The 12,495-nt window shown below is 37.0% G+C and overlaps 1 protein-coding gene across 2 annotated transcripts in view; it reads right to left on the bottom strand.

The window, feature by feature from the left end:
• Positions 1 to 380: 380 nt before the first annotated feature.
• Fgf12 (fibroblast growth factor 12) overlaps positions 381 to 12,495 on the bottom strand; it is a 246,887-nt gene continuing 234,772 nt past the window's right edge. For both annotated transcript variants that reach the window (XM_027412929.2, XM_027412931.2), the window contains exon 5: positions 381 to 774. In XM_027412929.2, the coding sequence (XP_027268730.1) occupies positions 656 to 774 (119 nt within the window). In that variant the 3' untranslated portion in view covers positions 381 to 655. The remainder of the gene's footprint in view (positions 775 to 12,495) is intronic.

The following is a 12,495-nucleotide window of genomic DNA, read 5'->3' as shown; positions in this document are numbered from 1 at the left end:
AAGATTTTCATTTTCTAAAATAAAATATATTATCAACATCAAGAATAATATTTAAAACTTTTCTTCATGCTAAATGGACCCTGGCTATATGACTGATAGACATTAGAAGAATATAATTTTGACACGTTCAATTTTAAAATTGAAAGACTGTCTTGGAAACAGGATATAGTTGTGCATCATTTACAGAAATCTAAAGAAAATACAAAGATGAAACAAAACTGCACATCACATAATTCTCTAGAACTTAAAGGGATTTACAGTTCAACATTTTTAAGTGGCTTTCTCAAGACCTTTTCCATCCATTCAATGACTGCAATCTGTCTGCATTATAGTTGAATCTTCATTGTAATTAGCCCTCTGTTAATAACAACACAGTTAAATTTAATGTTTGTGGAGTCCTGATTTATTTTTCTTTGCTTTTATGTGCGATAATTGTTATGCATGTGAATTTTCTACCACATTGCAACAGGCAAGCTTTGGTTCAATTTTCTTGTCCTACACAAAGGAAGATTTTGAGTGCAGAATCTCAGCTACTAAGTCCTGTGATGCTGTTTTATTTTTTTCTCTTGTTGGGATGGATTTATTGGAGAAAATGGGGAAAGGGGAGAGAGGAGAAAGGAGAGGGTAGAGATGAAAGAACAGGAGGGGTTCTCAGCTATGTAGAGTCTTGATTCACGACTTTGCCTCCATTCATGGTGGGTGTTCCCGAACTTTTCCTCGAACGTCCTTGCTTTTCTCCAATTTCATGTAGTGACGGTTCTCTGTACATACACACTGGAAAGCAAAATTACAAAAAAAAAATTACTCTTGATAATCAACATAGACCTGGCTTCAATGAACTTCTCTAGTTTGATTTTAGAATATTAGGAATATTTAGAATTTTCAGAGCATTATTCATCAGAAGTGATGTCTGAGTTAGGATAGAAGTAGAAACATACCAATATATCTGCTTAATAGGCTTTGACTTCCTTCACCTAAACTAAGGCTCAGAGTCCATGTGCCATTAGCCATTCTCCAATAGGGAGTGTGGTAATTTAACATAAGATTAAGTTCACATCCTCTCTTCTCTGTCTGGCTCCAAGGTTGTGATCTGAGAACTATCATGGCTTTTGCTCAATTATCACTTAGGATGAGTAGGGTTTTCCAGTTCATAGCTATTTTTACAAAATAAATCACTACAGTGAGTCTTTTGGCCTCAGTGGGCTGTTCTGATAGAGACAAATGTGTCTATCTATATAGGCACATTTTACTTATGTATCAGGAATTGCTTTCCTTCTTGAAATAAGAAAAAATAAATATCTGTATCTATTTTACCTATCATCACCACAATGGTTGATGAATTTGAATACTGTTTCCAAAATCAGATAGTTTCCTCTGCTGGGTATGACTTGGGAATACTACATCTTCAGGAGCTTGACTATTTGGTCAAGTCAGACACACTTTTATGACCGAAAAATGACATCTTTATCAGCATGAATAGATAGAAAACATCCAAAATGATCAAGAAAAACAAAAAAATAACACCATTCATTAAGATTTTAGACAGTATGTTTTGAGAATGCCATATAAATTCTTCTGGTCTAAGCCATTCCACTGCTTCCAAAACACAGACTAAAAATACAAGCATGGTTCTGAACACTAGTTCAGAGAAGAGACAGGTTTTTTTCCCCAGTATGTTTAGTAGTGTCTAGTACTGTGCAGTTATACTAAGTATGGGTATTGTTACTATGTGACTTAGGAGTCATTAGTTCTGTGGTAAGTTTGGTATTCTTTACTTTTCTATTACTAAGCTGCCAGGTAATGCTGATGAAATACAATACACATTCTCTGAGTAATACAGAATATAGCTATGAAAGATGCTTTTTCAATGTCTTTTACAAGAGTAACAAACATCAAATTTTGAATGACATGTTTAAACATTTCAGTTACTTCCATCAATAATCATAATATCTCTAAGTGCCTTTGGCTGAAGTGGGAAAGCACAACTTATAGGTAAGCTATGAACTAATAGCTCTTGAGTATTTGGAGTTGATTCTGATGCTCTCAAATGGTTTACATAGGTAATTCAAATTCCTATCTTTAATAACAACAACAAAAGGAATCCTAGAAAAATTTTTATAGTATAGCCTAGAAGATTGTTGAAGTCCCTCAAGTGCACTAGCTCTTTATTGTATTTATGTTATGAGGAAAGTAGAGCAGGTTCCAAATCTCGAAGGTGAAGGCAAATTTTTACTTATGCATAATATATCCACTTACCTATAACTGGCTAATGCACAAGGCAACTCAAAGGTAATGAAGTGATTCCATTGGAAAGGAATCCACAGGCTGCCACGAAGTAGTTTTCTAAACTCTACCACCTAATCGGCTGTGAAAACCTACAGTTTCCAGGCTCCAGCACAGATCATTTAAACCATCATTTCAATGGATAAAAAGAACCTTTCTGTTTAAATACCCAGGGAAAAATGTTGGGCAAAAGATTACTTCAACATCATGTTAGTTGAAGTGTATGATACTGCTTGATAACCACTAAATAATGTATTTGAATAGTCGAGTTTCCTAAAATTGCAACATCTCCTCTGTTCTCATTTTATAGATTCTGCCCATTGTACATTTGGACTTTTATTTTATGTATTTACTATTTGTCACAAATACATAAATTACTTCAAGTATAAACACACAAATATTAGCACTAAAATTAGTGCTGCAGGCAAATTTTCCAATAATTGAAAACCCCACTAGCCATCCCTGAAGTGGAATCTGTAAAGAAATTTCCAAACTAACCTCAGGAATTTTAGTTTATCAAAGTAAAACTCAATAATGCCACAACAGAAGATGTAGTTTTTCTTTTAGGGTAATTCAGTAATTATCCTCATTACACCCCATTAAATTGAATAATAAAATTCAGGGTTTTAATAAACTAAATGGTTAACAGCTATGTTTTCCATTTCACTGAGAGAAACTGCCTCTCCTCCACCCAATGAATGAAATAGGTATTTCATTCTCTACATTGCTGTTTACAAAGTGGATTTGGAAACTCAGGTAATTCTAGGAGTTGCACAAAAATACAGAAATGGGAATGAGCAAGACAGGGATGTAAAGAGGAAGGATGGAGGGAAAGAGAAAAGGAGACCAAGAGAAAGAGAGAGGGCACTGTTGAACCAATTACTTCATCATTATCATTTATAATTCCTGGGATTCAGCAAAACATCTAACTTTAGACCGTAACAAGTAAAGTGCTATAGCTCTCAATAGAACTTTAGAACTAAATGTACTTTGCAGAACACACCTGAATTCAGTTACTATGTAAGACAAGGACAGGCAAAGGACGAGCACTCTTTAGTGTGGTAACCACCACTTCCAATAGTTGGAATAACTTTCTTTGAGCCAAGTTCTGAATACTTCAAAACAAATGATGGAGCAAAATTGAAGAAGTGACAAAGCACAAGGTGTCTGACAAATATATTGTAAATCAAAATGTAAACTGTTAATCCCACAACTAACTGTCATTTTGAGGTATTCAAAGCCACTTTAAATTGATTGTGTCATTTACTCATTAGAATAACTATGTGTTCATCATAGGTAAATTATTACCTTTACTTTTTAAACATCAAGGGAAGTTAATGACTTCCCTAATATCAAGGGGTGAGCAGTGGCAGAACCAGGATGAGAATATCTAGTCAGGGGTTCTGATCTAAACAAGCTTCTACAGACTAACTGATACTAGACAATGTTTACACTATTATGGTTGCATATTAACTAATACAGAAGTTGGCCTTACTTTTACTAAATATTGCTACTGTCATCAAGAAATGGTTTTGAAAATGGATGTGGCATGGATATGTTAAAAAGAAGAAGTTGAAACCAACAAAGCTGGCAGGTATGTGGAGCTATTGGAACCCTTAAGTATTGTTGCTCACAATTTAAGGTGGTACAGCCATGGTGAGAAATGACTATTGTTAAGATAATTACACATGGAATTGCCAAAGGATCCAACCACTATATTCTGTAGATGTAGACCAGAAAAAGAAAGAAAGAAAAGACAAAGGCCTTGAACAAAAATTTTTCACACCCATGATTATAGCCACATTATTTATAATAGTCAAAAGGTGAAGTAAAGTACCCATTTATAGAACAATAGATTAATATAATGTTTATATATTCAACATATATATATATTAAATTTTATTTAGTTTTTGAAAGAAAAAATTATTGATACATGCCGCAGCATGGATATACCTTGAAGAAATGGCAGTAAGCCATCCAAATCAGCTCCTAAGGGCCAAATACTGAATGGATCACTATGAGAAAGTTAGGATAATGGTAAGCATGAAGACAAAGTAGTATTGTTGTGAGGACCCTGGAGCACAGCAGATGGAGTTAAGTCTTAAAAGGTGTAGAGATTCAGTTTTGTAGCATGAAAGCAGTTATGGGAGGGTTGCTGGGAATGGCTTATAAGCACTGGATAAACATAACTGCACTGAAATGTACACTTAAAATGATTGAAATGTTGAATTCTATTTTCATATGTTCTCACAATTAAAAACACCCTAATTTCCCTGAGTATAAATAATAAATAAAGAACTAACTATCTGGGTTGGGGAGATGGCTCAGCAATTAGGAATACTTAGCTGTTCTTTGCATAGGATCCAGGTTCATGTCTCAGCACCACACAGTGGTTCAGAACCATCTGTAACCACCCCCCACCCCAGTTCCAGTGAATCTGACACTGTCATTTGGCCTTCAGCCATAAGGCATGCACGTAGTACACGCACCTACATACAGGCAAACCACTCAAACATGTTAAATAAAGTAAATAAATGTTTTCTTTTAAAAGAACTATTCAATCCAGAGCTCTCCTATTAGCATATGGATAATCAGCCTCCTCCCAGTAATCAGAAATGTCTCAGTACTGAAACTAACGTGTGGAGAATGGAGATATGGCTAAGAGATACAGGCTTGGGAAGAGGATTCAAGGATTCAGTGAAAAATTCTAGAACTGTGTTTAGCTCCATGATGCTATGAGCATTTAAAATATGAACATCCTGCCAGGCGGCGGTGGCATATGCGTTTAATCCCAGCACTTGGAAGGCAGAGGCTGGTGGATCTCTGTGAGTTCTAGGCCAGCCTGGTCTTCAAGAGCTGGTTCCAGGACAGCCTCCAAAGCCACAGAGAAACCCTGTCTCAAAAAACAAAAACAAAACAAAATTTAAAGTAAAACACAAACATCCCTACTTTGATGTACTATGAAGGTAAACATAAATACAGGATGGAACAATATAAGGAGGTGATGAGGGAGAAGTGGTCCAGAGCTAGTCTCAGACCTCATTAAATTCCATCCCTACAACTGGAAACCATGATTGCTGTACGTCAGTGCACACCAGTCTAAATTGATAGTAAATGAAGAGTAAATAATATGTCCACCCAGAAAATAACAAGTTTCTGGGGGGGGAATCTAATAATTCAATCATTATTATCAAAAATATTTACCTGACATGAACTCAGCCAGCCCATGTAGAAGAGAAAACTCAGCCAAACTGAATCTCACAGTGTGACTCTCACAAGAAACACATTTGAAAAGGTTTATAAATTGTTTAGTTCCTTGCAAATACAGTCTCAGCTTCACAGAAGCTGGTCTAGCTCAAGATTCATTATGCATCTGAGATTTACTGTGTACATTCCAAGTACCAATTGTGGCTGCAATTGCAATGCGTTTTTCACTTGATCAGGCTACTTACCACATGTTTTGTCTAGAAGGAGCTTAATTTAGACCTTAAGGATTTCAGACAAACAAATGATGAACCCAGAATAATATCTCATAAGAAATAACAATCACAGAGCCTATGGTTAAAAAATAAATAAATCATGGTTTTATATAACCATCAGAATGAGGAGTTTGCATGTTAATTCTAACCACAGACCACTAGAACCATAGTAGGAACATGGAGCTGGCATGTCCAAGAATCTGTTTAGATGTGACCTCTAATAGTGATATAAATTCCATGGCTCCCATTCGTAGCCCACACTAGACTAAGCCTTTTTCTCTCTATAAGCCCAGAAAAGCTACTTTTTTGTCTTTTGTCATAGTTGAAAGTGCAATCATTGCTTGGAAGAGGCCATTTCTACCACTTACAGTGAGCCACTATCTCATCAAGGACAGATTTATGTTGTTTTAGAACCTCAAACAAAAAGATATTTCTGTGACTGGGTTACCTCACTCAGGATGGTTTCTTCTAGTTCCATCCATTTGCCTGTGAATTTCAAGATGTCATTGTTACTGCTGTGTAATTAACAATGTGTAAACATTTTCTTTATCCATTCTTGCATTGAGGGGCTTCTAGGTTGCTTCCAGGTTCTGGCTCAATGAGGTAGCCCAGACACAGAAAGGCAAATATGGTATGCACTCACTCATAAGTGGATATTAGACACAGAACAAAGGATAAGCAGCCTGCAGTCCACAACCCCAGAGAAGCTAGGAAACGAGGAGGCCCCTAAGATTCCCGCCCCCCAGAAGGGGAAAGGGACAAGATCTCCTGAGAAAATTGGGAACGTGGGGGAGGGAGGAGGGAGGTAGGAGAAAGAGGAGAGGAGAAGGGGTGGGAGGGATGAGGGATCAGGAAGGTCGAGTTGGGAGAAGAACAGAGAAGGAGAGCAAGGAAAGAGATACCTTGATAGAGGGAGCTCCTAAGGGCTTAAGGAGAAACCCAGCACTGGGGAAAACATTTTCTTCCTTTTAATAAGAAAAAATTTATAAACTGGAAATAAAGTGAAAACAAGATCAAGCAAAACTCCTAATCTTTGTTGTCACCTGAGTTTCACATCTGCTTTCACAGAAACCCAGATTCACTGTCCTCCCTGTGACAATTTAAGACAAAAGGAGTATAAGCCACTAACTGTCTGAATCCAGATATTGTGTATGATATGTCTAATAGCTTTATTTATTTATTTATTTATTTATTTATTTATTTATTTATTTATATTTTATGTGCATTGGTATTTGGCTTACATGTATGTCTGTGTGAGAGTGTCAGATATCCTGAAAATCCTGAAATTGGATTTACAGACCACTGTGAACTGCTAAGTGGGAGCTGAGAATTGAACCCAGGTCCTTTGGAAGAGAAGCCAGTGCTTTTAAATGCTGAGACATCTCACCAGGCACCTAATACATATGATATTTCATGTTGAATCAATTCTAATTGTATTTGACTGGCTCACACTTGTTGTCAATAATTAAAATCCCCAAATTTGTTCAAGGTCTTAAGGAACAATATCTGAATGTTTGAAACTGGTTTTATTCCCTTACATCTGGCCTGCCTTCCTTTATCTGGCAGCTTCCCTTCTTTTGGTTCAGTAGTCGAGTGCAGGGAGTGGGAGAATGTCAGTGTTCCTCTGCCATCTCCTTTGCTACAGTGGTTTCAGATGAGTTGTACAGAGAGGACGGCTGAAAGGGAGATATTTCTGTTTGGTTCTTTAGCACCAAGTTCAAGTCAAAGCATGTCCTTATCTCAGCTTTCTCCTTCCCTCTTTTCCCATACTTGAACCTATGCTTCAACAGCTCGCTCTCCCCCCCTTGACCTTTCTTTCCATTTATAGGTTTTACTTTTCTAACTCAACAGCAGACTGAAGAGAGGGACTCAGCAGAGCTTTTCAAGTACAATGACTTAGAGGTTTGGTGGCAAAACATTTGTCATTGTTTTTAGACACAAGGGCAAACACAGCTTCCTAAGAACAGAACTCCCATCGTGGACTATTGTACGACACAGTATTTGCTAAAAATCCCAAGCTTGATCCCTGAATGGGAGCAAAACAAACTTGAAAGGTGGATGCTGGTATCCAGGGCACTGGTATCAGGAAGGTTGATATTTCTGCAGATACCAGACTGTGTACTGAGTGTGCAGCGAACTCAGGAGACATGGAATCACAAATGAAATGCTACATCTGGTTATAAACACTCCATAAGCTGTCAAATGTGTGAATATATGTGTGAAGTCTTTCACTTTTTTATGTAAAGGATTGTGCTCTTGAAGGGAAGATGTAACTAATGTGTGCTACTGGACCTTATAGTTTACTCAACAACAACAAAGCATGGGTTTTCCAATGCAAACCTTCTGTTTCATGCTTTTCTTGCATGTTCTGTTCACTGGTGCCTGCATTCAAACGTAGCTACTCGAATATGCAGGTTTTCTATGCCATAATCACAGCTCATACTTCTGTTTACAACTTGCAACTTTCACTAATCACTACTGTTTTTCCCTGAACATGTAGATTAAACCAATAACTTTCTTAAACATAAAAAAATGCAAGAGTTGATGTTATTTGTAAAGGTGACAACTATGAAAAGCCAGGTTCTTGGTGCCACCTCATGGATACCCTCCTGCTATGTCCCCATCATAATAACAAACATTGAGTACTTCTATAAGCCCGCATCATTCTTATACTTGTAAAACTTTAAGCAAGAAAAATTAACAGATAAATTTAAAACTTTAAAATATTGCCCATTTATAACTCTGTAACTCCTGTTAATGTTTTATACATGTTCTCTCACACACAGACTTGTGTGAGCACACACACCACACACACACACACACACACACACACACACTCACACCCTCACACTCTTGGTAGGAAAAGAGTGAGGTTTCAAGTTGGAAGATATAATGTGGATTGGAGCAAATTGCTTAATTATTCTAAAAATAAGTTTTCTCCCAATTAAAATGGGGATAACAGCTATCAGCTTGTGTATACCCAGGTCTTGGTGACTACCAAATGGTAATCCAGTTAATTCAACAGGTTGAAGCAACAGTGCTGTGTGAAGAGGACAGGGATGCAGAGCTGTGGGCCACTGACCACTTTACATCACTACCCCATTCTTTACAGTCAAGAAGAAAACAGGGACTTCTAGTGGCGAAGTGGGGAGCTCTGACAGTCACCACTGTCATAAAATAGGTTGTGGGACATTTTTACAGGGCCATTGCAATTGTTAGTGACAAATTCCCCATCCAAATGGAGACAGCAGACCCTCTGTTTTGGATCAAACTCATAATCCCTGTCTTCTATCTGTTTCTATGAAAGAAGAATGAAATATGACTAATATTTTTTATTAATGACAATTTAATCAAATCCTCTTTGGCCTTCTCTAATTTCCAAGAACTGGAAAGGTTAGATTTCTCTGTAAGTTAATGTACCATTAAAAATATCCAGCTTTCTTAATAGCAGATCATAGAAGGGCTTGGGCAATTAGCATGAAGCAATTTCACACCTTAATTACTGTCACATGGAATCTCTTTGGAAACTTGGGAGTGAGTTAAACACTGATGTGGAGGTAACAGGTCATAGGGAAGCCTCCAGAATTCTGAAATGTTTGTTACGAAGGTTGAGAAATTATGAACTAAAGATTTATGTCTTTATCTGAAAGGAGAGCAGAAACAATATTCAAATCCAAGTATAAAAGATAGACAGAAGCAGGTGAAGAGTGTGTCGGGAAGAGGTGGGATGTTTCATTAAAGATTCATTCCAGAGACTAGCAAAAAGTTGCTGTGAAGAGTTCCAATGGGGAAAGGGAAAATCAAAAGAGGAAGGGAAGAAGAGAGAGAGTAAAACAGGAAGAAGATGGGAGGGAGACACAAAGAGAGCCAGTGTGAATTGCCTTTCTGCAGGATGCTGTGCCACCAAGGTTGGGGAATCCATCTATTTATCTTTAGTGCGGCTCAGCCTCAAAGAGACTCTTTGCGCATGAACCATCTAGTTCTTGTTTCAGATGATTTAAATACATATGTTTATAAACTTATTTATATATCAAAATAAGTTGTGGTTTTCATTTTCCCAGTTGGTGCTTCACAACCTTAGGAACCCAGTGTGTCTTTCTCTTTGCTGACTCACTGTATAGCTGTGGGAGAGAATCTCTGCTCTACGATATTAAGTTTTTTTTTCATCCAATGTCATATCTCTCTTCAATTCTTAAAGACAGAAGAAAATAAGGCAATGCCCATTTTTCTAAAAAAATATTTAAAGGCCTTTTGCTTTTAATCTGGCAAAATTTGAGACACTGAACCATCTTACAGTGGTTAATCCACATGTTACCTCCAAGAGTAATCAGAACTAGGCTGTCCCATTCTTAATTACTTGCTATTTCTTAGGTTACATATTTTTTTGATCAAGTTAGTAAAATAATTGGCATTACACCTGCCAATTCCATGCAGTAATTAACCTAGCACTAAAACACACCTATTTTAGAAAAATGGTCAATTTTAAATTATAAATTTATAAATTATAAATTATAAATGAGTTAAGCTCATTGTCTCTTTGAAGAAAAGTTCCTGAAAGGAACCAAACTCCACTGAACTTTCTACGAGGCTGGTGAACTGAACAGAACTTCCAGTGAATGCGGCAAGTCCACAGCTAATTTACAATTCCCCTTAGTGCATCTTTAGCACCATTAATAGCCATATTTGTCCCCTCATGTTTAACTTGACATTCTAATGACTAACAGGTGAAACCCATTTACAGTGCATTCACTTACGAAACCCCTTGCTGGTTACTAAACAAAGTCTGTGTTGTCAGAGAGTATCTGAGTCTATAACAGAGATGTCTGTATTTGCTTTATTCCACTTTTCTTAAGTCTCTACCAACTCATTTAAAAAGTTCCTTAAGTTACGACTCTCTTTGTTCTGCTATTGTTAAAACTTCTTTGAACTCTTACCCCATCAGAATATGGAATTTAAAGTAACTTAAATCTGTCATCCTGGGCCATGATCACTCACATTGGTTCCAGAATAAACTCTCTGTTATCTAGTATGAGGTTAGAGTTGTCTTTTCATATACAGTGTCAGAGGAAAAATTTACTCAACTTCATCCACTGCAGTGATCACAATAATCTAAATAAACTTAAGCAGTAGGTGATCAAACTCAATCAAAATATGCTGAGTAATTCAACACCAAATTCAGTTCACAACACCTGGTCTCATTTGGTGACCATCAGAGCCAATAAGACAGCTTTAAAAGCTGAACATACTTAGGACACACCCAGACCTCATGAGCTTATTTTGGAGGGCTTGTGACTTTTAACTATACTCCAAATGGTCATGATACTGTTGTTTGAGATGCCACAATCAATGATATTCTGCTAGGTTTTAAAATTACATAACTAACATGGAATGTGGATAGCAAGTAATTGCCCCCACCCCCAGTGAATAGAGAGCAAGAACACATTTTAATATTCTTTTCCCATCAAAAAAGTATTGTGTTAGTACTCCTAATTCAAACTTAATACTTTTATAGGGATGTTTTTCAAAATAAATGCTTTGATAACATCTTTCTTTCTCCAGTACTCAGTCCTGGAAATGTAAAGCTTTTGGATAACACATGTGCATACACACACATACACACACACACACACACACACACACACACACACACACACACACACACACACACACACACTATTTTTCAGGGGGTAATAATTTGATTATAATTACTCAACCACCTGCAAGAGCTGAGCAATGAGCTTTTGAAGGAGGAGGGAGGAGAAAATGAGGTGTTTGATCCTTTTCATTGTCAAAGTCTTTTGCCTTCTGATACTGGAGGGGAGGTCACCTGAGACAGTTTAAATCTGGGGTGTCACTTCTCAGCGGTGGAATAATGCTCTGAGAATCAAAGTGCCTGTGCTGTTGTCGTAATTTCTAGAGACAATCCAAGTAAGTAGAGGCTTCTGTGCAGTGTACATAGCATTGGACTTAAATACCAAGTCAATCCATCCAGGAGATGCATCTGCAACCCCTCATTAACACTTAAGTGGAACACCAGAGAGTGAAGGACTGAAGGGAAATGGGCAAGTGGGTAATTATTATCATGTTATCTGTATAAGAATTACAGGCCCTTTAGCTGGAAAAAACTTAATTTTAGGAATCTTGACATTCAAATGAAATCAACACAGGAATAGGATAAAGGCAAAGATGTTTGAAGAATGCAAAAACAATCACAACACTAAAATAACACATTTGGCTTTGTACCACCTAGGGCTAATCGACTTCACAAAAGAACAGCCCACTCATCATGCAGTTCTGGGATCTGTCAGGGCGGTAATGGCATAAGCTGTGGGTTTACAGATTTATAAAGATTTTCTTGAACATTAGAAATAAAACACCCAGCAACCGCTTGTTTAAACAGCTATATGGCCAGTTGCTTGCAGTGCTACTGTTTCACATTTCTTTTCTAAAAGTATCTTCCAATTATATGCTTTATAATTAGACCATGGAGAGAGCATTAAAAAATGAAGCCCTTCCTTTCAAAGTACAGTTTATGTTTACAGTACCTTTCATCTTAGGTTTTGATTCCAAAGAAGTAGACAAATAACAAATCACCAATAATAGGAATAGCTCATAAAACTACTTTGTTCATTCACTAAATTAATAAAGGAAATGTGTCTAGACTACTTTATATGTAAATCCAATGCAAGGTCCCATCAGCGTTTGTGGTTTTACACTAAAGTACTTACAAGAA

The sequence above is a fragment of the Cricetulus griseus genome, chromosome 4 (assembly GCF_003668045.3).
Source record: "Cricetulus griseus strain 17A/GY chromosome 4, alternate assembly CriGri-PICRH-1.0, whole genome shotgun sequence".
NCBI lineage: Eukaryota > Metazoa > Chordata > Mammalia > Rodentia > Cricetidae > Cricetulus > Cricetulus griseus.
This window is presented reverse-complemented; position numbering and strand designations above follow the sequence as displayed.